We start from the raw sequence: 22,489 nt of genomic DNA, 5'->3' as shown, positions 1-22,489 counted from the left end.
TGTCCTAGACATGAAACAAACATCTTGAAATGCACTAACGACTATTTTAAAAATACGACACAAAGCAGCTTTGAATCCGTCGTTTTAAACGTACGTACTGAAGTTGTCATTTTTGACGACGCCATCCCCATATTGTATTCACCTTGGTCGGAAATCTCGACTAGTGTTGGGAAAATCGATCCCTGATGGGGATTCAAATCTTTTGATTCAAATCCATTTGGAGATCCGGATCCTTAAATACGAATCCCTACCCATCAAACAGTCGTGATACGGTATAAACCATTCAGTGTCGGTCTGAGAATCGTTTATCCTAATCTGAATCCCTATCAAATCACAACTGATAAGTTTTATTCAAAATCCGGTAAAAATGTAAATCAGGTGCTGGTCTGAATAATTTTCACTCTGTATTTGTATCGGTGCTAAATCGTGCAAAAACCTTTATCTATGTCCAATCCATTCTAACCAGCGCCCGAGTCGAGTAAACTGAAATCAATCACATTGTCTTTAGATCTACTAGTTACGTGACTAATTCAACTCACCTTGATTGAGTGATATCAAACTCAAATAGATTAGGATCAAGTCAGAACCGAATCAAATCGAGTCCTAAACGAATCCAATCTGATACGAATCCCAAACAAATCAAATCTGATTTGAATCCCAATCTAAACAAATTTTTAGAATCCGTCAGATGGGATTCGAATCATTGAAATCCGTCAGATGGGATTCAAATCTTTGGAATCCGTCAAGGGATCGAATCTTCAAATCTTCCAAATCTCGATTCTACCAACACTACTCTTGACTGCTTTTAGTTGCCTTTTTCCGCGCAGACAGCGACGTCCATCATTTTTTCGGGCCCTCAAATCGACTGCCGCGCATTTCTTACGCTAAAATAAAACACGTTCAACCAATAGTGTAGCTCCGTTCCGCTGACTCCGTTCGTCGTAGGGTTACGAAAACAGGCGTACATTTTACACTGCTAGCGGTTTGTTAGCTAAAACAGAGCTAGCACAGAAAAAGAACGCGCACCCTGCTGCAGCGGCCGTCCAGATCCCAGCAAAACTCCATTCTAGGAAGAAGGAAAACTACAAACACTGCTGCCGACGAAAAAGCCATCCCGGCCGAAACCAGCAAAGATGAACGTCGAGGAGGAGGTGTTTAGAATCCAGAAAAAGCTCGGGAAAATGACCTCGCTCTCGGATGGATCGGTAAGACCGGGTGTGATGGTTTTTATTTCTTCTGTTTGTGCTGAAAAAAAATGTGCGTAGCTACCGAGGGGTAAACGATAACGCCCGCTAGTAAGCAGAAGCTAGGCAAAGGCCCTCGGGACCCTCGGGAGCAAAAGCGTGCGTTATTACTCGCTGAGCGATGAAAACCGTAATTATGTTGATGATGCTTGCATCTCATTTCCCGCCCGGTAGTTGCGGACGGTGCGAAATGTTTTTCTTCCACCCGAGATGATCGAAGATAGTCCGGGGCGATACTACCGGCGTCGTCTTCTAACCGTTCGTGTTTTGTTTGTGTTTTTATTGGTCCGCTTCCGTTGCGGAGTATCCTACTGCTTTTCCCCAGTTCGTTCCGCATCGCATGGCAAAACGAAGGAAGATGTTTTTATTTGCCCCTTTTTACGTCCCATAAGTCCCGTATGCACACCTGAAGCTACATTGTGGAAGAAAAAACAAACATTCGCGCATTCATTGTCGTTCCCCCCGTTGTCAATATTTTACCAGCGCTTTTCCTTTAGTCATGTTTTTCCTCCAAAACAAGACTCCCCCTATATTTATGCTTTTGGGCGTCGTTCGTTTGATGCTTGAAGATTGTGGCAGATTTGCGTAACCTTTGTCAAATAGGTATATTGCGGCGGTACTTCTGGTGGAAAGGCAGCATGTTGGTGCTGTTTAGCGTATGTGTGTGAGAGAGGTGTTTTGCACGAACTGCTGAGTGAAAAGAAAATGAGAAAAACAGCCTTTGGCCGGTGCGTGCGCAGATCACTTCCGCAAAGTGATGCTGAGATGCGTAAAGAATAAAGTGTAATTTTTGCTTTGAAATCATGCCTTCTTGAGACATATCGTGGCGCATGGAAAAAGCGCGCCAGTCCATGACATACCCAGTCGCTGGCTACGACCGGTTTGACGGAGCATGCAAAACAAAACAAACAAATGTGCACAGCATGCTACAAATGTCTCGTGGGTTTCCAAATCAACTTGATTTGTTTTGAATTAGTTAAATAAGTGGATACGGGGTTTTCCGATGTACAAAATGAAACGAATGTTTTACTTATTCTTTTAGGGTCAAGAGCAAGCACTCGATCTTCTCCGGGAGCTGCAACGACTGAACATCGATCTGGACATTCTGACCAAGACGCGCATCGGCATGACAGTGAACGAGCTGCGCAAGTGCAGTAAAGACGATGAGGTGATTAGCCTGGCCAAATCGCTCATCAAAAGCTGGAAACGTTTCCTTGCCGGGACTCCTCCTTCGAAGGACGGATCGAAGGATTCGAAATCGTCCAGTAAATCCTCCAGCAAGTCGAGCAGTAAATCGTCCGACGGTAGCAACGCGGGCAGCGGCGGTCGTGATGGTGGCGTTATGGGCGAGAAAAATGCCAGCGGAGGCGGTGGAGGAGCCGGCAACAAGAAGGACTCCGATCGGGAGAAAGAAAGCAAATCGAAAGCTCCACCCGCCAGCAGCATGTCGATGCAGTCGAGCAACACGACCGATGCTGTCCGATTGAAGTGTCGGGAGATGCTGGCGAACGCGCTGCGCGTTGACGGGGAGCCGCCCGAGGGCTGCCAGACACCGGAGGAGCTGGGCGAGGAGCTGGAGGAGGCAATCTTTGTCGAGTTCAAAAACACCGACATGCGGTACAAAAACCGTGTCCGGTCGCGCGTTGCCAACCTGAAGGATCCGAAGAATCCTAGCCTGCGGGCGAACTTTGTCAGCGGGGCTATCACGGCCCAACGGCTGGCCAAGATGACCTCGGAGGAGATGGCGAGCGACGAGATGAAGCATTTGCGTGATCGGTTCGTGAAGGAGGCGATCAACGACGCGCAGCTCGCCATGGTGCAGGGTACCAAGACGGATCTGCTCAAGTGCGGTAAGTGCAAGAAGCGCAACTGCACTTACAACCAGCTGCAGACGCGAAGCGCTGATGAACCGATGACCACGTTCGTCATGTGCAATGAGTGTGGCCACCGCTGGAAATTTTGCTAGATTGTGGAACGATGCTGGGCTCCCTGGTTTCATACAGCTTCCGGGAAGAATCACTAGGGAAAAATTATCATCATTTGTGTCGCAATGGCCCTAATATTCCCGGCGATTTCCACCTACTACTTCTACAATTACTAAACCACATATGGAACACTTGGTTTTAACTAGACGTACTGATAAAAAGCGGACATCGGAATGTTGCAAAAAAGTGGAATTACAACTATTTGCTTTCATCCAATATTAACAACTAATTTTGTTGGTTAACCATTGGAGAAGCCCTTTGAATATACATGATTCATTTTCTTTTACCAAACCCCAACATGGTAAACTAGTTTTCGCCTTATAAAACGATATACGTTCGTTCTTGATTGTACCAAACAAGTTCTATGAGGAATCTTCTTTTTATTCCTATTGTAATAGAATGGACATTGTTCGATATGATTTTTGGGTTAATGAACCCTCAAAATCATATAACCGCTTCATTAAGCTAAATAAGATGTGTGGTGTTCTTCCCTATGTACCCCCCCGAGAAACCCCATGTCTTTCGTGACTGCTTTTTTTCGATGGTTTAGATAACTTTAATCATAAGTAAACGAATGTGCAAATGTGCCCATAGCAGCGGTACATCCGAAACATACACAATCATCCCTTATTGCTCACCCCCAACAAACAAACAAAGAAACAAACGAACACACATCCGGATCGTTTACGCACCGAGGCAAGAAACGATCTCAAAATCTTCAGCCAGGATGCTAACGTCCCGGATGGCTCGTGAAATCCATCAATTAAAGTCCTGATTCAGAGTGATGCTACACACCGCATCCAATCGCGCATAATCTAGGTTAAAACAAAAACGGATCAGTGTCAAAGAGAGAGTGCATCGTCGCTGAAGAGCTGCAGGTTGGTGCGAATCGCTGGGTGAACGACACCTCTAAAGGACAAACATACAAAATATTATAAATGTACATAACAGTAAGTAATGTGTAATTTTACGTCTTGTTTTACTAGATAAAACAAAGTGTAAAAGAGAGGGTAGTAATACGTGTGTTGTACCATGAAAACATCTGTTAATGTAGTATTTATTTCTACCGCTAAATATCACGAGCTAAAAATGGTAATTTAAGTAAAGTGTAACGATTAAAAATTTGGTAAGATTTTTTGTAATTTGCAAATTTCTTAATTCGTTAAAATTTAACGTAAAATCTGAAAGATTTCAACACTGGAAACGGTATTTATTTGAATTGCTTTAAATATGTCCTGTTAGTTAGAAAAGTGACTACTAGAGTGCGCTTGTTGAGTTTTCGGAAGCAGGGGCTGGCAAACTGTAATTTGAGATACTTCAGAAAATAAACATCTTGCATGCATTTGTCCCAAAATATGCTTTTGTGGAAAATGGGTGAATTATGTTTTAGCACAATTAAACAACAATTGTGACAGGGATTAGTTAAAAAGATAGGCACAACGCAGGTTACAAGAACATGTTTTTTATATTTGAATTTGATTCCATCAACTCAAAAGTAGGGGTTTTCAGCGAGACGAGCGATTTTTATTTGAATTTCACCGTTGCCATAACCTTTTTGCGGATTTCTATCGTACTACATTTGTTATTTATTTGGGAGAGTTGAGAGTTTTTTTCTTAAGGTTATTGCGGAATAGGTTCAATGTTTGAAATTACTTTAAAAATAGTTTATCTAGTAGTTATAATTGAAAGTGTTTGAGAGCGTGTCTACATTCGAATAACTCGTTTTATTCTTATCACCTGTTGTCTTCAAACTTAAACTTACCACAGTTTATTGTGCAATTTTGGATGAAATCACACGCCAGTGACGTATATCTTATTGGGCGTAATAATTATATAAAATTCCAGTGGCCATCCCCCTCGCCGTATCGCTACCCCCTCCTCGGCAAACCTCGAGAACGTACAATCTGATGGCTGCTGATCTACACAAGTTTTTTTAATTTTTATATCAGCCTCATCTCGTGTCGCCAGATAGCTGTTTATCACCCACAATTTGTTCATTTCCCTGATAACGCCACCTCCGCTCGATCGTAGTTCCCTCTACAGCACTTCCCTATCTTTCATTCTAAAACTCATCTTTACACCCCAAAAACTGGCCCCAAGAATATTGGACCCTATTCGGCATATAGGAGCATAGCAGCGGAGTGTCGTTTCGGCTCATTTTATCCCCAGGACGATTCATGCGAGGCTAAACCTGGAAGAAGTGTGTGTCAATGACAACGGTTGCCACTTAATTAAAATGATAATACGAAAAACTGATTCCACCATCGGTCCGAAGAAGGTGTTGTGACGACGCGACGTCAGCGTAAGACGCCTCGCGTGGCACCGACAGCCCGCCGGACCGACCCGCCCCTGCAGTGGCTTGTTTGATTAGGCTTTTGAGTTCTTGGCCAGCGAAGGTAATGACATACGGCTAAGCTGGCCTCGTTCAGTCGCGCACGTATCGTTCTACGGGACGGTTTCGTCCCGAAACCGAGAGTTCGAGTGGTTTCCCGTTTTTGCACCTGTCCGCGCAAGGGCCATTTTTAAAACCTCATCTGTTCATCCTGCTGCTCAGGATGCAATAGTTTTGTGGACCAAGTTCTGCTTTAGCGAGTGTACTGTTTAACTAAAAGGCTCAGGTAAGCAGTTGACATTGATTGTGTATTCGATTTAAGTTTTACAACATGGAACATTTACGATGGAGTCGTGATCCAATTGCTGATAGGTTCTTAACTTTTCATTATTCAATATTCAATATTGCGCCTCTGGGTTCTATTATATTACTCAACATGAGAGTTCATCATTGAATCAGAATCTTACCTTGGGAAATCAAACTGACATAGAAGTGATAGTGGTCAAATCAATGGATTACGAAATGTATCACAACGTAGAACAAAGAGAAAAACCTATCCAGAGTACACTCCAGAAGAAACGTGGATCTTCCTCCGACAAGCGTGTCATCGTCAAATCCATTCTACTCGAGTGGAAGCGAAAGTACCTCACGAGATCGCTCACCGCCATCGCTAGCAGTGCGCGGTTCTTCGTTGGCGTATGTGGAACAGTGTCGTTGTAGTGTACTTCACGATTTTTAGCATGAGCTTTTGTAAGATCTTGCCTTCCCTCCGCCACCTTCGAGTGTCTCTCGCCCCGCACCGTAGGCAGAGACACCTGCCTCAATGGTTGAAGAGAGCTGATAAGACGGAAAACTAATTTGCCAAGTGTGTCGTTTGTTTGAACTAGGGGACACGATTTCGTCCCAAGACTAGCCCCCATTGGTTCCTACCGCCGGTAACACCGCCGGAGTACACTCCGTCTGGTCAGCTGGTCTCGCGCTCCCGTCCAGGTAGAACACACTCCAGCGGCTCCAGAGGCTTCCGGCGCCTTTCTCAAGCTAGGAGTAGGTCAATCTTTACCTTGTCGTGTATTTTTTAAAGAAGACAGATAACGAACTAGTCCAACGGTGTGGTGTTACCGGATTGGTGCCAACCCGACCGTCTGTTGTCTCATGGCGTCTCCCTCATAAATCTTCCTGTCGACCACGCGAGCGGATGCTGGGCCTAACGACACCTGTTTTAAAAAGTAGCAACTTCAGAATAGAGGCAAACAGTAATGAGTCAGCTTTCTTCTAAACCTTGAATATCAATTACTCTAATGTTTCAAGTACTTCAATTGGATGTTCACCTTTGCTAAAATTTGCACACACATTTGAAAAATAAAGCGGGTGGCAATTGCATGTACAATAAACTCCACATCGGCCCAGACATCAATCATGATCGCGGTTGCGTGAACCATTTACGATAGCGCATCAGATATATAAGCCAATTCGATTGGTAGGCGGCCTACCCCAAGCCCGACAAACCCGCGAAATACGGACTGACAGCAATTAGATGCTCATCCATTACAGTCGTCATACAGCCTCGTTTTTCGTTTTTCTTTTGGGTGAGGGCAGTTAAGGTTGGCAAGTTTATTAGTACTTCGCAAATAGGAAAAAAAAGAAAATGGAAGAAGTCTACCCTTCATTAGTGCAACCAGAAATTACCCGCTATCGCACCGGTGCTTCGGTCGGTAGAACAACTCCGGCGATACTGGCAGCCTCTGACGTCGCCCTCCCTCCTTCGGAGGAGGGGAAGGTACGTGCGTAACACACCCTGGCACCTTATCAGCTGCACATGGTCGCATAATGATTGATGAAAGCTGGAGGACAGCTAAAACGTGACAGCACTAATTTATCTTCCAATTTGTTGACTTCACAATATTGGTATTGAGTTTTTTTTTTTTTGGTAAATATTATCCTATTTCTTAGATCACTTTAGAACACTTTTACATTATGACCATAAGACAGTTCATAGTGTTCCGCTTTTCCCGCTTGTTTATGGAGCGCAAACAAAGAGAGGAAAACAATTTGCTTATCGAATCGAAACTCGGAAAAGAACCGGGGGGAGAAAACGGTTCTCCGCAACTCCCGAGGCCGAAATGATTCTGCGCATTTTCCATCAAACAACAAATCAGCTGTTTCGTTTGTTTTGAGGTACCAGAGTTGACACACACACACACGTCCGCAACCTCAAAGGGTTCGTCGGCGAATGGGAAACGAATTGTTTTTCTTTCTATCTTCAAAGGAAAACGTTTGTTGGTTCAAGTGCCAAAAGAATGGTATCAGTGTTGGGTGAACCATATTTGCGTTTTGGTTTCTCGTAACATGCCCGTCAAACCAGATGTAGCATTTTCCACATCAAAACATCTCAGATGGCGTGGAAAATGCATCCAACCGTCCAGATGGAACAAACACACCGCCGCAATCGTGGTTGGTGTGCGTGCTGGTGGGGACGTTATATAGCGTACTGCGATTGGAATCGTAGGGAAAACTATCGCCGTCCGGTACCGGAGCGAGTGTGGAAAACTGTCCCATGAGCACAGGGAGAGATAAACACGACAAGAATTCAACATCTGGTTGTCAAACCAGTCTTTGGAGGAAATTCGTTTGAGTTTGTTCAGTTGGTGCGCAAGTGGTGGAAATGAAGGAGACGATTTGAGTCATAGCTATATCTCTATCCTTTCCGCATCGGCTGTACGAGGGACTAGTTCGAATTCTTTCTGGCGCTTGCGGCTCTTGCCAGGGAAAATGTGAGACGGGAAAAGCTGGCATTCGCGCAAAGACCTACCGAGCGAAGCGCCGACCGTCCGCTGGCTCATTCCAGTTGGTGAGCTAAGAAATGGCGGCCGCGTCAACTGTCGTCCTCGGGCTAGTTTGGTGCAAGAACGCGAACCCCACTAGCGACGGTGACACTCCGGCGGAACTCGATTGCCATTGCGATCGCGATTGTGGCTGGCCACGGGAAGTGCCAGCGGTCGAAGCAAAACGGTGTTGGCGACGCTGGTGGTCGTCCAACGACGGCGACTCCTCGGGAAGTAGGAGTAGCAAAGTGTTCTAAGAAAAATCGTGCAAGACCGTAAGATTCTGGTTCTCGTCTTCTGGCAGTCCATCGTCCTTTTATCGTGTGCTCTTCAGTGCCGTCAAACCATCGCGTGGCGCAGGTCAGTCAATCTTCCGGTGGTACGGGGACGACCGTCTGACAGTTCGATTGCATTTCACAACCCGGAAAAGCATTATAATTTCTAGCCGAAAAACAAAACCACGACGTCCCTGTCGATGTCGTAACAGACCACATTTGGTGTGCAACAGTGTTGATGTGTGAATGTTGTCCTTTGAAGTGGCCGACTCCTGAGCAGTGGAGTTTCCCGAAAGCTTCCGGGATCGGAGCTAGCTTGTTATCTAAAACTTGAAAACTACAAAACAGCGGCTCGTGTATTAGGATCCTGCTTTACCAAAAGCAAAATTATCCGCGATTTTCCCTAGCATCCCGATCTGCTCGAGTTAGATCGGTCGGACGCGTTACATAAGCTGGCAGTGCAAACAGCGATTTGTTGGTGCTGCTCCAGCGCACCATAAGGAGATGTGCCCCTGCTGTCCCATCGGCATTCCGGGCAGAGAGGACGCACATCAGGACGGGAGAAAGTGAGTAGACCATAGTGTAGGAAAATGAAACGGCCGAACCGATGCATCGTCGTCAATTTTCCGCGGGTTTCTACCCCGGCGTGCGTCGTAATTTTTCCTTCCGCGAAGTTTCCCAAACATATTCGGTTGATGCACTAACGTGCAGGGTCGTGTGGAAAGCGGTTCAAGAGGAGCCATCTTAGTCCAACAGGGAGCAAATCGGCATTTTTCATCGCGCCTTCGAAGGGCAGGCGTTCTCCATTCCGGAGGAAAAGTGATGTCAAAGTTTCTGACGTTTCTAGAGCAATGTGTATATGTGTGTGCGTGGATGTGTGTGCGAATGTTTAGGGGTAGGTGCGCGTGCGTATGTGTTTTGTTTGGAGTTTGTTGTAGAGTGTTATTGTGTTGCTAATTTTGGGACGGCGTGGAAAAATCTCAAACAACAAACGTTTACACACCCGGAGGGTCTGTTATTTGACGAATGTGTCTTTTTGTTCAATTTTTCCAATCTATGCTTCCAAGTTTTATTTCATTACATGATGATGTCCTTAATTGTTCAGCCGCTAAAGAAAGTCTAATTGAAGTGTCTTCTGGTTCGCTTGTGAAATAAAGTTTTTGGTTCGGTTCTTTGTGTGCGTCGGCACCGGAAAGCATACCTAATAGACAACGAATGCTTGTTGATAACAGTTTTTACAAGAGTGCAAATAAAAATGCTGGCCATTTGATCCCTCAACTTCGGCTCCAGAAAACGGTTCCAGAGTGATTTCCTATCGATACAACAACACACCGTTGTTTTCCACACCACATCGGCCGATTTGCCAGGTAAACGAGATCCTGCACGTGCTCCTACACACACCGCGTTACACGTACACATGTCCTGCTGGTCACATAACACATCGGTTCGGTGGGGGAGGCCCGACGGGCCGCTGTTTGTGGCCAAGAGCCACCTGGCGGCTCCTTCGCGCGCACGTGAGAGAGAGAACGAGAGAGCGTGTGCGGGTGTTTTTGAAGGTTATGTAATTTTTAACCTTCAAATTCTCATCCTTGCCGCCGTGCACCCGAAAGCCCGGGCAAGGCGGGGGAGAACGGGGGTTGGGGTTTCTTTTCCGATCTTTTCCCACTTTTTCTTGCCCTGCCATGTCCTTGGCGGCGTTCTCGTGTCCATGCGAAAGCCGTGGTGGCTTGACAGGCTGCCAAACCCGATTTAGTCAGCGAGCCATTTTTCGGGCGATTTGCCTCGCAGCGGATTTGGAACGCTGTTCTTTTCGGGGCCGAAGTCTCGAATGCAAAGCAATTGCAATTTGTTCAAGGGACTAATACGCATCAAGCAGTTTGATAATAAGACGAAGAGGTAAAGTGTACTAAATCCTCTCGAAAACCCGTCCTTCTATGTCCTTACTAACAGACAAATTTTGGATTGTATTTTGGTGTGATGAAGATCTTTTTTAATTTTTGCTCGACTTAAGCTCTCCCCTCTGCTCATTTACCAATTTTCCTTCCATTTTTTCTGTAGCTTTTGTTCTTACCTCTTTCTACTTATCTCCTCATGTATCCCCTTTCTATGTCCCTTTTTGTACTTCGATAAATAACCATTTTACAGATAACACTCCCCAAAAGCACATGAGTCCGGGAACTTGTATCGATTTTCTTCGACCTACAGCCAGCGTGTGATCCACAAAACGGTTGCACCAATGGAAATCAAACCAATCAACCGTGTGCTACATCACAGGATCCGTGTGTGGACGATCCTTTACCATTCTTGCAATTGTCCCCTTTCGTATCTTTCAGAAGACACAAAATATGCTTCTTATCTTACAAGAATTTCTTGGGAGAAATTTATTTAACACGAACCACCGGACCGTTTGCTCAGTCTGGCCCCAAAGGCGCCGAAAAGATGGCCCTGGCCTCGAGATGAGAGCTTGTTGTCCGCCCTGGGACGTGTGCCCCATGTGCACCGCGAGGATTTACCCTTCGAGAGGGTAACGCTCCGAAACCGAGTCATCCGTTCGGTGAGAAGTAAAATCTCGGCACGGAGTTGACTGGACCGTTTATAGTTATGTTTACCTCCCGATGTAATAAAGCTCCCTCTGGTCGGTCCGTTCCCAGGGCAGTATGGTCTCCAATGAAACGGTAATCGGCATAGGGCCACTTCGGGTTGAGGGAGATTCAACACGCGTTTGCTTTTTCGATCGATGTGTTCTTGTAATTACCACCATCATCCCTGTCTTTGTCGTTTGTGGCCTTCGTAAAAGCAAGGATAACAGAGCGATAAAATGCGTAAGACGAGTCCTATTGGGTGGTTGTACTTTGCTTCCGAAATGGTTATACATTGAAAAGGAAATGAGTATATTGTTATTATGCTTTTTGGGTTGTTTTGTGGTGGATGATGTATTTTTATAATGAGCAAGGCTAATAATAATCGTTAACGTTAAACACTATTTACCATAGAGTTACCATTTTCGGAAAATAATTATTTTTATGCCATTCATTGTTATCTTGGAATTTTCGTCCTTCTTGTTGTTTAGAAAACATATTTAGAATATATTGCTTTCCTTACTTTGCTTTTAACCAAATGCAATCTACGTATGTGTAGAACAATTTCTATTAATTCCCTTCAAATCGTCTATGTTATTTAAATCATTCAATCCAAATTATTGATTGCGTGTGGCCAGGACGAAATGATCTGTTTATTCCTTCAGGAACGGTTTCTTTTCTGTGAACGATGCGGTGTTCTCCTATACCCTTTTTTTTCGTCCCTTTTCCGTCTATTCAGTAACAAATGCATCTCTGAATGGTGCATTTCTTATGCTGACTGAGTAGTTATGTAAACTAGAGATGGTCCAAACGAGTGTGAACTTAATGATTGGTACGAGTCGTAGGCTTTAATCAAGCGTAGACTTTTCAGATTTAAAAAAACGTTGCTCATAACTTATGAACGGCAATATTAGCTGAATGTCCACTCGTCTTTACAGGAATTCAGTGAAATATGGAAACCAAACTTTCATGGTCAATTATTAGCGTTCAAAACAATTAAAGTGTAACCGCGTGACTACATTAGGCGTACCATACCAAAAACTTGGTACGGTCGAGCTCCAGCGTACCATACCAAATGCAACCCAGCACTTCTGGGTTGGCTGGTTTGACACTTGGAGCGTACCAGTTTTTTGGTATGGTACGCCTAATGTAGTCACGCGGTAACATGTTAAAAACAACACTCACTTACTGAACAATAAATTATTTGTGAATGAAACAAGTGTTTAAAACACTAATTGTGAGTCACAGCACTAGCATTGTGGACGATAGACACACTATTGAACTGAATTTGAAAAGATTAACATCAGGACAATGTATGTTTGTGCAACCGTAGAACTTTTGTCCAACCAATTCATAATTTTATGGGAACTTACAAGTTATCCTTATGAACAAAGGATCTATCTTAAGCTACGTATAGCGTGGATAAACATAATTGCATTTTTTGCTCTACGCGCTCCAACAAATCATCAAAGGATCGCGGATCAACAGAATAAACTCTCGACTCGCTCAGCTCTTTAGAGTGCACCATTAGACGTACACCTCTAGCGTACACGAGACAAACATAGAGCGAAAGAGCGAGAGGCTGAGCGAGAACGGCACCGGAATCAATCGCCGTGATACGGAGAGAAAGAGAGCAAAGAAAAGCTGCTGAATCCGTGGCGCCTGGTGTTTCGTACAGCTTAGTTTTGGACGGACTTCGGGCGGCGATGGTTGCGCGTTACCGGCGGAATTCCGTGTTGCAACTTTCGCAGCAGCAGCTGGAACGTAGCGTCCATCCGGTGGCGACGAGGCGGGAGTGATCTACCATCTTCTTACTCCCGGATGTGCCAAATAAAGCCACGACACGGCCCAAAAAACCCAACTGGTGGTATAATATAGCGCCCCGGTGAGCCACACACCTGGTCGTGGACGAACTCGCTTCGTTAGTTGTTGTTTTGAACCGTGATCGTGAACCTCGGGGTTGTGTTTTTTTTTATATCGTCAAACGTCACCCTCCCGTCGGCACCCTTCAACCCCCGCGGGTTGATGACGCCGCGTCGAACCTCTTTCGCCGGATTTCCCGTTGCAAACATTCGTTCCGTTTACGTGCACATCCGTCGTTTTGGATCCGTTTTATGTTCAATGGATAACTGTACCGCGATTCCATCAATTGAGTCGGAATTAGGTTTGGTGTTTGATCGGTGTGATTCGATAAAAATAAGAAACATCCAGTGTCCTTGTGCTAGCTCCCCGCTTCTTCGTCTAATGAAATGAATGGATCAATCTTTTGCCGGAAATTCCGTTCGAAGGTGTTTGAATTGAATTTGTGAAAAGGTGCAGAAAAGGTGGCCGAAGCATCGCAAGTTTTAAATGTCGAACCGTGCGTGGGTTCAAAACCGCCAAGCTTTCCAAAAATTGGTCTCCGCGAAAAGAAAGCGCCTACTTTGCGAATGGTTTCATTGAAATCTGAATGCATGCCGTCAACTCCGTTCCCGAATTCATCGTAAGTTTGTCGATCGGTCGTAAAATATCATCGTTCAATGTTCAGCCGAGGGGCGAAAGATAAATGCAAAAATATTCAGAATGGCGGGCTGGCTATTTACGGAGTTCCCGAAGCACCGCGTGGATTCATTGATCTTCTCTTATTTCTGCTGTTTCTTCACGCTGGCTCTTCCGATACCTGTCAGTTTCGTACGGGTCCATCCGGGCGTTGCAGACGGGGAAGCCGGCCGGCTCGCGGGATATTCCTTTGCGCTCCGTAAGGCTTCGTAAGCACGAATGAGCCAAAGCATGTTCCGCCGCCATCACGTGCCTTTCCTTCTAACGCATTTGGGAAACTACAGGCATTTCCAGGTCAATTTCGCTTCAATGCCAACCTGATCCTCTATTTCAAAACTTCAAACAGTTGACACATTTCTCTTCTCTTATTTTTTTTTGATTGAACAACAAAATTCAGACAACACTAAAGACCGCCTCTGCATCAACGAAGCATGATGCTCCCAATTGGGCTCGATTCCGGTGGATGAATCGCGGTCCAACCATTGTGCGATCGTTTATGGTTGAAGGAAATTGATGAATAAGTGTACGGGAGAAAGGGAGCGGCAAAAGTACATCAACATTCAGGCCGGCAAGCGCCGGCTAGTTTACTTTTTATCGCAAGAAAAAAAACATACCGTTTTATTTCAACACCAACTAAACATGATATCGGTATCAGCGGTTTTTGGGCTATACGTATGTTTACGCCCTATGCCTTCGCGGGCAAGCGGGGAATGAATTATGAAACGGTCGACTTGTTGTTTATTCAATTTGTATCATCACCACGTATGGGAACACGTGGGCCACTGGTTAGTTAATATTGGTTCGAAAACGTCACTGTTCAGACTTTAATTTAAAATTGCCTAATCATTCCCGTAGTCGTTTTTCAAGTGCGGCTGCCTATGGGACGACTTTTGTTAGCAAAGCGAAGGCACATGTGGTCACATCAGTCGCAACGTGCTCCGAAATGTCAAGGTCTTTAGAGAAAGCTTCTTCAAACGCTGAGGGTTGGGGAGGGAGAGAGAGGAAGTGAAGGGGATGGGTTTTTTGGACATCTGGGCAAAAATAACAAAAAACACATAAAAAAGGCAAACCTGCTGGAACGAATCTCCAAAACGCGGTGTTTCATGGGTATTTGTTTTCTTCTGCTTGTCACTTCCCTCTTTGACCCACTAATCTTGAACGTTGAAAAGACGGTGCAAAAAGTCCCCTTTGCATACGCGATTTGCGTTTGGGTTCGCGAAACGGTCGACAAATCCGCGACGTTTCTCTAGCAGAAGGCTCGGAAGAGAGAGAACGATTTAAAATGCTTATCAAATAATCACCTTTTTGTTAGGTCTACATTCGGTCAGGTTTCTTTTATTTCTGTGTGCCGAGCCACGGGGTTCTTTTCCTACCCTGCTGCTTAGGAGTTGGCAATAGAGGGAACCTACAAATATTTCGTGTTGATTAGATTGTACTACCATTAATCTGTTCCCACGATGATTGCCAATTAGCGAATTTTTGGCAAGTCTTTTACATTTTAATTGGCTTCGTTTTCCAAAGTCTCGCTCGAAGGGATCGTGCGAAACATCTGCCTTTGGCGATTAAGGGCTCGGGCTGAATGCTGGATTTACCGCGAACGAGTTGAATGAAATATCAAAATAAAACGAGCTTAACTTAGCATCACCACGTTGTTAAAATTATCTAAACAGTCTCTGTTTATGATGGTCGAATGGTTTGCATCGATCGTAGATGCGGGCGATGATCTACAAATTCTAGTCGTTCTCGTCATTTTTTCCACGACGCCACTAGTTTCTGGCACTTCTAGCGAGACGTTTGTATGCACTACGAAATAAATCGCTTATTCAATCGTCGCGATCTACAGTGCGGTACACAAGTTTTCTTGATCATACGCCAACGAACGGTGGCTGCGGAAAATACTCTCCTGACGTTTGTTCCGCGACGCTTCATCCGATCGTGCCGCGTGTTATTCCCGTCAATGGATACAATCGCAGGCTGATACACTCACAAGCAACCGTTTACGTTTGGGTTTTCCCTCGTCCCAGACTTCGAGTAGTACCGCGCTGTGATGCAGTGAAGCAGATCTTCGGCTCCCGAACCAAAGCCATTCGATCTTCGCCGGTTCAGGTCTGGGGCGGGCTGAAGGAAGGCTTGCATCTTTTCCTGCGGAGGGGGAAATTTTTGTACTGACCATCCAACTATCGAGCATCGGGAAAAACAGCAGTGGGTTTAAAGATAATCTAACCAGAAGGCCTGTTGTTGTTGCCCACCTCTCCCACCATCCCTAAACCCGTTTCTTGATCGGGCAAATTTTATGGCGCGGATCTGTTGCTCTAAAAATAATCCATACAACGGTTCGCCCTTCGACTACCTTTCCACCTCACTAAATTTGGCATGGACATGTACGCAAACACACACACACACACACACTCACCTCAGTGTCTTACCTTGACGTTTTACTACCGACCGACCGGCTATTTTCAAGTGCCTTTATCCGTAAAATTAATCGGTTTCCCTCCTCGCGTTGCGCGTATTTTTAATTCCGAAGAATTAACCGCTCCCGAGGAGATGCAAATGCTGGAATCGCTCCCGTTTGTACCCGAGAAGCTGGGGGAGGGATTTGTTTGGAGGCGTTGGGGCGTAAACAACATGATCACCCATTGTGAGGAGCAGGGGAGAGTAATAGGCGGGGGGGGGGGGGGGGGATCGTTCTAGGTGCTCGAACCCTTGAACCCCCTTTTGCAAGACGTTGGGAGGTAATTTACTTTGGTGCGCGCGCTTTAATTGCAGTCGCGTGCGCGGTGCAATAACTCTTGAAACGTTGAACATCGATCCGCACACGTTCGATGCGAACGGCGGAAAATTGTAACTACCCGAGCACATTTGCAGGGAACAGGTTAAGCACACTGAGAACGTAGAAATGATCACCGATAATCCAACGTTAAACAGAAATTGGATTAATTTTGATTTAGAAGACATACAAATTATTTAGTTTATGCAGAGAGAAATAAAATTCAATTATCATCTTTGTATCATTTAAAGGTGCAATTTAGCGTCCCAAAACGGAAGGAAAAGATAAACCTGCGTAGATAAACTAGGATTCTTGAGAACATGGACATATTCTTTTAAGAAAATGCTTCAAGTTTTTTTTAAAGATAAATGATCAAGTTAGAATTGGAACTCTAGGTATCTGAGAAATTTTTCAAAGAGCATATCAAAAAATTCATCTAACATAGGAATATCATTAAGTAGCAGGTTTAAAATTCAACTACTTTTAGATGTATATCATTAATTTTTGGGTATGTCACCGCTCATTTTATCATTTCGAAGGGTATGTTTACACATTCTGTAAGCAAAACTAGTGCATTGTTGACTTGGAGCGACCGACTTTGAAAGTGAAAAAATCAGCTTAGCTTTTGTGTAATAAATCATGAAGATTAACTTAAATGGATCTAAGTTACAAGAGAATTGAGTTTGAAATTGGTTTCCAGCGTGTTTATAAGTTAAGCAGAAACTGTAAGCCATATTGATAAAGAGGGAGTAGCTAGACTTAAAACTGCATCCTTTGGTTTATACGCCTTTGGGGCTCAATTTTATATTTACTTTCTGTTGACTTTTTTTTGACATAAGGAATGTATTCTTCAGGAAATGAATATTTCCATTTCAATCTGCTTGCGTTTGAAATTCGAAAAACAGATTCTTAATGGACGATTTTGAATTATTGACACATTTCTCTGTTGAGTATGATCGCTTCAAGAATGTCTATTTTGTCTCTTATTTAATCTTAATTGCTATAATACCAGTTAAAGAGTTAGTCCTCCATAAAGTTCGCCATAATGCGACAACTAAAAAGAACACACAACCCAAGTGTCTGTTTTTCGCGAAGCTTATTATCTCACCAGAACCGAGGTCAGCTGCTCAAAATGGGCCCCCTTTTACGGTAATGAGCAAACTTTTCGGCGGGCGGTTTCTTTCCTTTCATGACTTAAACATTTCACACACCTTCTTTGCCGCCAAAAACAGAACCCTAGCGCTTCATTAATATCTTTGTTGGTGGAAGAACAAGAAGAAATAAGGAAGAAATAACAAGCGGATCATTACCTAATTTCCCCCGAGCCCGAGCCGACGGTTGAAAGATGAGTAACGTTGGGCGCCTGGCACGTAATGCGACACTCCTTTCACGCTCAAGATAAACACCGGCTCAAAAATGGCCATCGTGAACTACTCCCAACCCTGTTTAACCACGCGAGCTAGTGGAGGGTGGTGCCCTCCCGGGGGGGTTAACCACGGAAAATGGAGGAGAAGTGATGTCAGTGTCACCTTACCTGATGCGGCGCGCCGTCAGCAACATTCTTGGCGGTGGCGGTGATGTAGGAGCTCCCGTCTGGAGGCTTTTGGCTTTTGGGCGACCCGTCACACTTCCCGCCGACGACCGGTTTAACGGAGCCAAGAAGCAACGGTGTAACGGATAGAGACCGCGGGCCCTAGTGTAAGGGGAGAGAAGGCAAACACACTTTGTCCGTAGAGTTGCACACGTAAACTCGCGCCTGTCCGCCTCCCTTCGTATGACCTTAGGACAGGGAAGGACCGTTTTCAATGTCAGCCGTTAGAAAGGTCGTCCACCAGGCGTTAAATGTTGGTTCAGGGGACGGGGGATGAGGGAGACCTCGCAGGTTCTCGGTCTGGCTGGCGGACACTTGAGCTTGGTGTACAATTTCTCCGGAAGGTTTTCAATGGGGGGGAAGGGACAACAAACAACCCCTTCACGGCACAACACTTTTAAAGGCACGCCAAGCACACAAAATTATAAAAGCAAAACCTGGTGTCGACCTGGTGAGTGGAAACAAGCGGAACAGCTGATGGCTTAGGGCGGCGGGAGGAACGGTGTTGAACGGAAGTTCTGGCACCTTTCCCGACCTGACCCGTCACGATGCGGCATTTTGTAGCCCAACCTCGACCGATTGTGCCGCAATTTCCAAGCATTCCTACACCCTAGATTGCAGGTCCTTTCCCACCGGGGAAAACTTTCCTGGCTAGGGGGGGAAAACACAATGCACGCTTTTCCTAGCCGTGGCGCGCTGTTTTGCATTCGATTTCGATGCAAATAACTTTCATCAGCCCGCAACACTGGCCATGGAGCACTCTTAAGAGGGAATCGATCAGCTGGTGCGACCGAATGTCGATAAAGCACGCTCCTGTCCTGACACCGTTTCAGTTTTTCCGTGTTTTTTTCCAAAGTCGGTGCAACAGGAGCACTTTTCTATTCTTTGGAAATTTCTTTTGAATCGGTGGGTTGAGAAAGTTAGTTTTCCTTTGTGCTTTAATCAGGGTACGTGCACGGATTTGAATTAACTGCATTGAGGAACAAGTGCACTTGGTGCAAGTTGCCCGAACGAGGGCTACTCTTGGAGAGTTTACGTTCCAGAAGGAGTTGGTTTAAATACGGTGTGAGTGTCTTTAATTGGAAGTTACTTATACTTTTTAATTGAAATTTTTCTTTCACCTCCAACTCCAATGGTGGCAATATTTTATTCCAACAAACAAGCTCTTTTGCAATTACTTCCGTCGTTGCATCGGATAGCCAATACCGCAGGGTAGGGAAAAATAAAATTAATATACCATCCATGACTAGTGCTGACTGCCGTATGATTGAAAATGTTTCCAACCCAACCCGAACGGTTTTCGATCACGTACAGTCACGCAATGTGGTTTGCGGCGGCGTTCCGTCCCCCAAGCGGGGACGCGACTACCAAAACAGATTATGCCATTTCGGGCCGAGTTTTGCCGCCGGGGTTTTTTTTTATTATTTGTGGTTTTGCTCTGGATAAAACCAGAAGCAACGGGCCAAACCTTGGCGGTATTGATTTACGACCGCAAATGGGCTGATTCGCCGGAAGGTTGTTGGAGCTGGACTCGATAGATTGGCAAATGGGTTCGGTTTAAAGTTCAATGCTGAAGGAAACTCACTCCTTCGCGGAGGTGCTGGGGAGATCTGGTCTTCTGAGACGCGAGCTTGTCAATCCGAGGGTGGTGAACTTTTCTTCTTCTATTCTGGAATAATTTTCTTTCATTGGATTTTTTAAAAGCCATTTTCGCTATCTCTGCTCATCTTAGATCGATCTTACCGGGGCGGATACCGTGCCGTTATACCGAGCCATATATCTGGCGAGACCATTTTGAATACTTTTATTGGACCTTAGCGGTGTTTTTGTTTCGTTCTGCTTTCGTTCTCACCAACACGGGCAAAGGGTTCCGAGCTGACCCGGTGCTGCGATCCGGTGCAATCCGGTGACCTTCCAGCCGGGGCCGGCTATAATCTGCAAATTGGCAGTCGTCGGCCGCCCCAAACTGGCCTCAGCTGGATCAAATTATCGTTGTCTTTCGATCGACCGTCTCCTCACGCTCGGGGGCTCCACACCCGGGGGTTACCCACCCTCCCCACACTAATCAAGGGGCAACTTCACACGGACCGAACTTTTCTGTCCCGTCAGGCCCTCCCCGCGAGAGAGCATGCGAGTCGATATCGATGAATGTCAGTTGAAGGATAAAGCCAAACGAGGATGAAGAGAAGATTCGCCAGACAACAAAAGGCTGAAAAAGATGTGAATAATTTTAGTGCAAGTTTTTATGGCATTTTGACAAGTTTCAGATCAAGAAACGCGTTAAACAGGTTTAACTTTCATGGGGCCATAAACAAAAATCTTTAAAAGCAATGCTGCTCTTAATTTTATTGTTGTCCCCGAATAGGAAATTTTGCTTCCAAGTATGATAACAATGTGCTTTATAACATCTCGTTTTTCTTCACCGCAAAAATATCGACATAAAAATCCAAAAAAATTCTAATATACCGCCCATGAACATTTCCTTCTTTATATTATTTTCATATTTCTATACTTTTTCGAAATATGTTACGCATTCTCATTTTCTTCTTTGAATTTCTTTTCTTTAAACTTGTTAGTATTTAGGCTACATAGCTTTCCTAGTAGCAGTATTTTATTTTTATGTGTTTTCACTAATCGCAGCTTATAATTTGGTGCTGATACCATTACCATTTTATTCATGTTCTTATGTTCAATGCGCTTGCAATAAAATATTTAAAAAAGTCTATTTTTCGGCTCTCAGTTGTGCAGTTTGTAAAATTTCAAGTTTGATTTAGTTTTTTCTTTTCAAAAATTAAGAAAACTTCCTGCACATTATCACCCGTATGAAAATGAAATAAACGTATATTACTGGTGGAATCCACTCTCAAGTGTTAATTCATACAGTAAATATGTTTTTACCATGTGCTGTTTTCCGCATTGTTTATTTGAGGTTTTTCAAAAAAAAAAAACGCTTCAAGCTTCTTAGTGTTTAGTACACCAATAATAAGAGCAGGATCTGCTTTGCATAATGCGAACCAGGCGCAATTCATTCATGGCGCCATTCGACAGGATGGACCAGGACTTAGTTTCTCGGTGTTTGTTTCAGTTTATGTTTTCGGTCTTGTCTAATTTTCGTTGCGTTTCGTCTGCACCCAGCCTGTGTTCTCCCCTACGTCCTGATAAGTTTTATGCACGCTGTCGGACCAAGCTTATGGCATTTACATAAGATATGAGCCAGCTTTATTGATTGCCCTTTTCTTTGCCTTCGCGCCGAAAGAACGATCTCGTTTGGAGGCTGGATAAGGGGTGGGGGTGGTTGGAGTTTGAAGGGTCCTAAGTGCCAAAGTCTGGTGATACTTAAGCACAAAAGTTTCATTATACGACAGCAGCGGCACGCCACGATTGTTATTGTTTCTCTAAGTCTGGGTGCTGAGCACTTGCTTACCCTTTTACTCCGGGGTGACCCAGTGTCGTCGGTCTACCGTATGCCCTACATTGCAGGTAATGGACTTGAGGGAGGGGGGTAGATGGTTGATTGGTGTAAATATTATTCCATTTTCCAGCGGCCGACGTGTTTCGCGCTCGGTTGGCGAACAATTTACGGCAGAATCGGCGTAGCTTCTAGCCAGGGACTTGGTTACGGGCAAGTTGCAACAAATTGTGTCGTCTCCCAAAGTCTTCTGTGCTGTAGACACAACGCTCCGGAGGAGAAGTGATGATTATTGTTCCCATGCTCTCCTACTCCAGCCGACGTGGCCATGTGAAAGCCATTCGAATGTAAACGAATCAAGTCAATTTGGCGCCACGGCTAGATTAGCCGCGCGAACCATCGAAATGGAAGAGACGTCGCCGACGACGACCAATACTGCTGACGGTTGCGGAACCGACGGTTCGCCCTGTTCCTTTTTTTTTTGGCCGTTTGATTGCGGAGGCTAAAATGTGCGTCATATTTCAGCTTTCCGTAGGCCTACCCAGAAATAGAATTTTTTTTGGCAAAACCAACAGTTAGCCGCATGGGGAATGGACCCTTCGTTTTGACTCATCGTGGCGGTCATAATTCCAGAAAGGCCCGGGAAGGAATGTGGCGCTTTTTTTATCTCCCTGTACAAGTCATTAGTTCGACTGAGACGCGTTTTATTTCTGCTTTTCTTGACACTCCTACGATTTTGTTGTTGTTGTTGTAGCAACACGACAATCAATTTGTTCCCATCAAGAACTACGTCTTGTGTGTGTGTGTACGTGTTTGGTGATTCGAAAAACCACTCGCGACCGTTATCAACTTCCGGGCGCGTCCTCCCGAGACGCGAGATGTGGCACGGGTTTTTTTGTGAGTCTTATCACGCGATCTGCAAAACCGAACTGAAACTACAACGT

At 44.9% G+C, this 22,489-nt stretch overlaps 1 protein-coding gene across 2 annotated transcripts; it reads left to right on the top strand.

Annotated features, from left to right (window-relative positions):
- The first annotated feature begins 817 nt into the window (after nt 1-817).
- Nucleotides 818-3,538, top strand: LOC131283993 (transcription elongation factor S-II). Of its 2 annotated transcripts, XM_058312855.1 has the most exons (3): nt 818-1,205; nt 2,287-2,548; nt 2,612-3,538. In XM_058312855.1, the coding sequence occupies exons 1-3, from the start codon at nt 1,134-1,136 to the stop codon at nt 3,208-3,210; spliced, it is 933 nt and encodes a 310-aa protein (XP_058168838.1). In that variant the 5' UTR covers nt 818-1,133; the 3' UTR covers nt 3,211-3,538. The 2 variants fall into 2 exon arrangements, with proteins under 2 accessions (XP_058168838.1, XP_058168829.1); XM_058312846.1 differs by having other exon boundaries at nt 2,287-3,538.
- Nucleotides 3,539-22,489: the final 18,951 nt, after the last annotated feature.

The sequence above is a fragment of the Anopheles ziemanni genome, chromosome 2 (genome assembly GCF_943734765.1).
Source record: "Anopheles ziemanni chromosome 2, idAnoZiCoDA_A2_x.2, whole genome shotgun sequence".
NCBI lineage: Eukaryota > Metazoa > Arthropoda > Insecta > Diptera > Culicidae > Anopheles > Anopheles ziemanni.
This window is presented reverse-complemented; position numbering and strand designations above follow the sequence as displayed.

Excerpts from the sequence above, each read along its gene's own strand:
- LOC131283993 (XM_058312846.1), top strand. The coding sequence starts at position 1,134 with ATGAACGTCGAGGAGGAGGTGTTTAGAATCCAGAAAAAGCTCGGGAAA. Across the intron at positions 1,206-2,286 it reads CCTCGCTCTCGGATGGATCG|GGTCAAGAGCAAGCACTCGA; the intron begins GTAAGACCGGGT and ends TTATTCTTTTAG.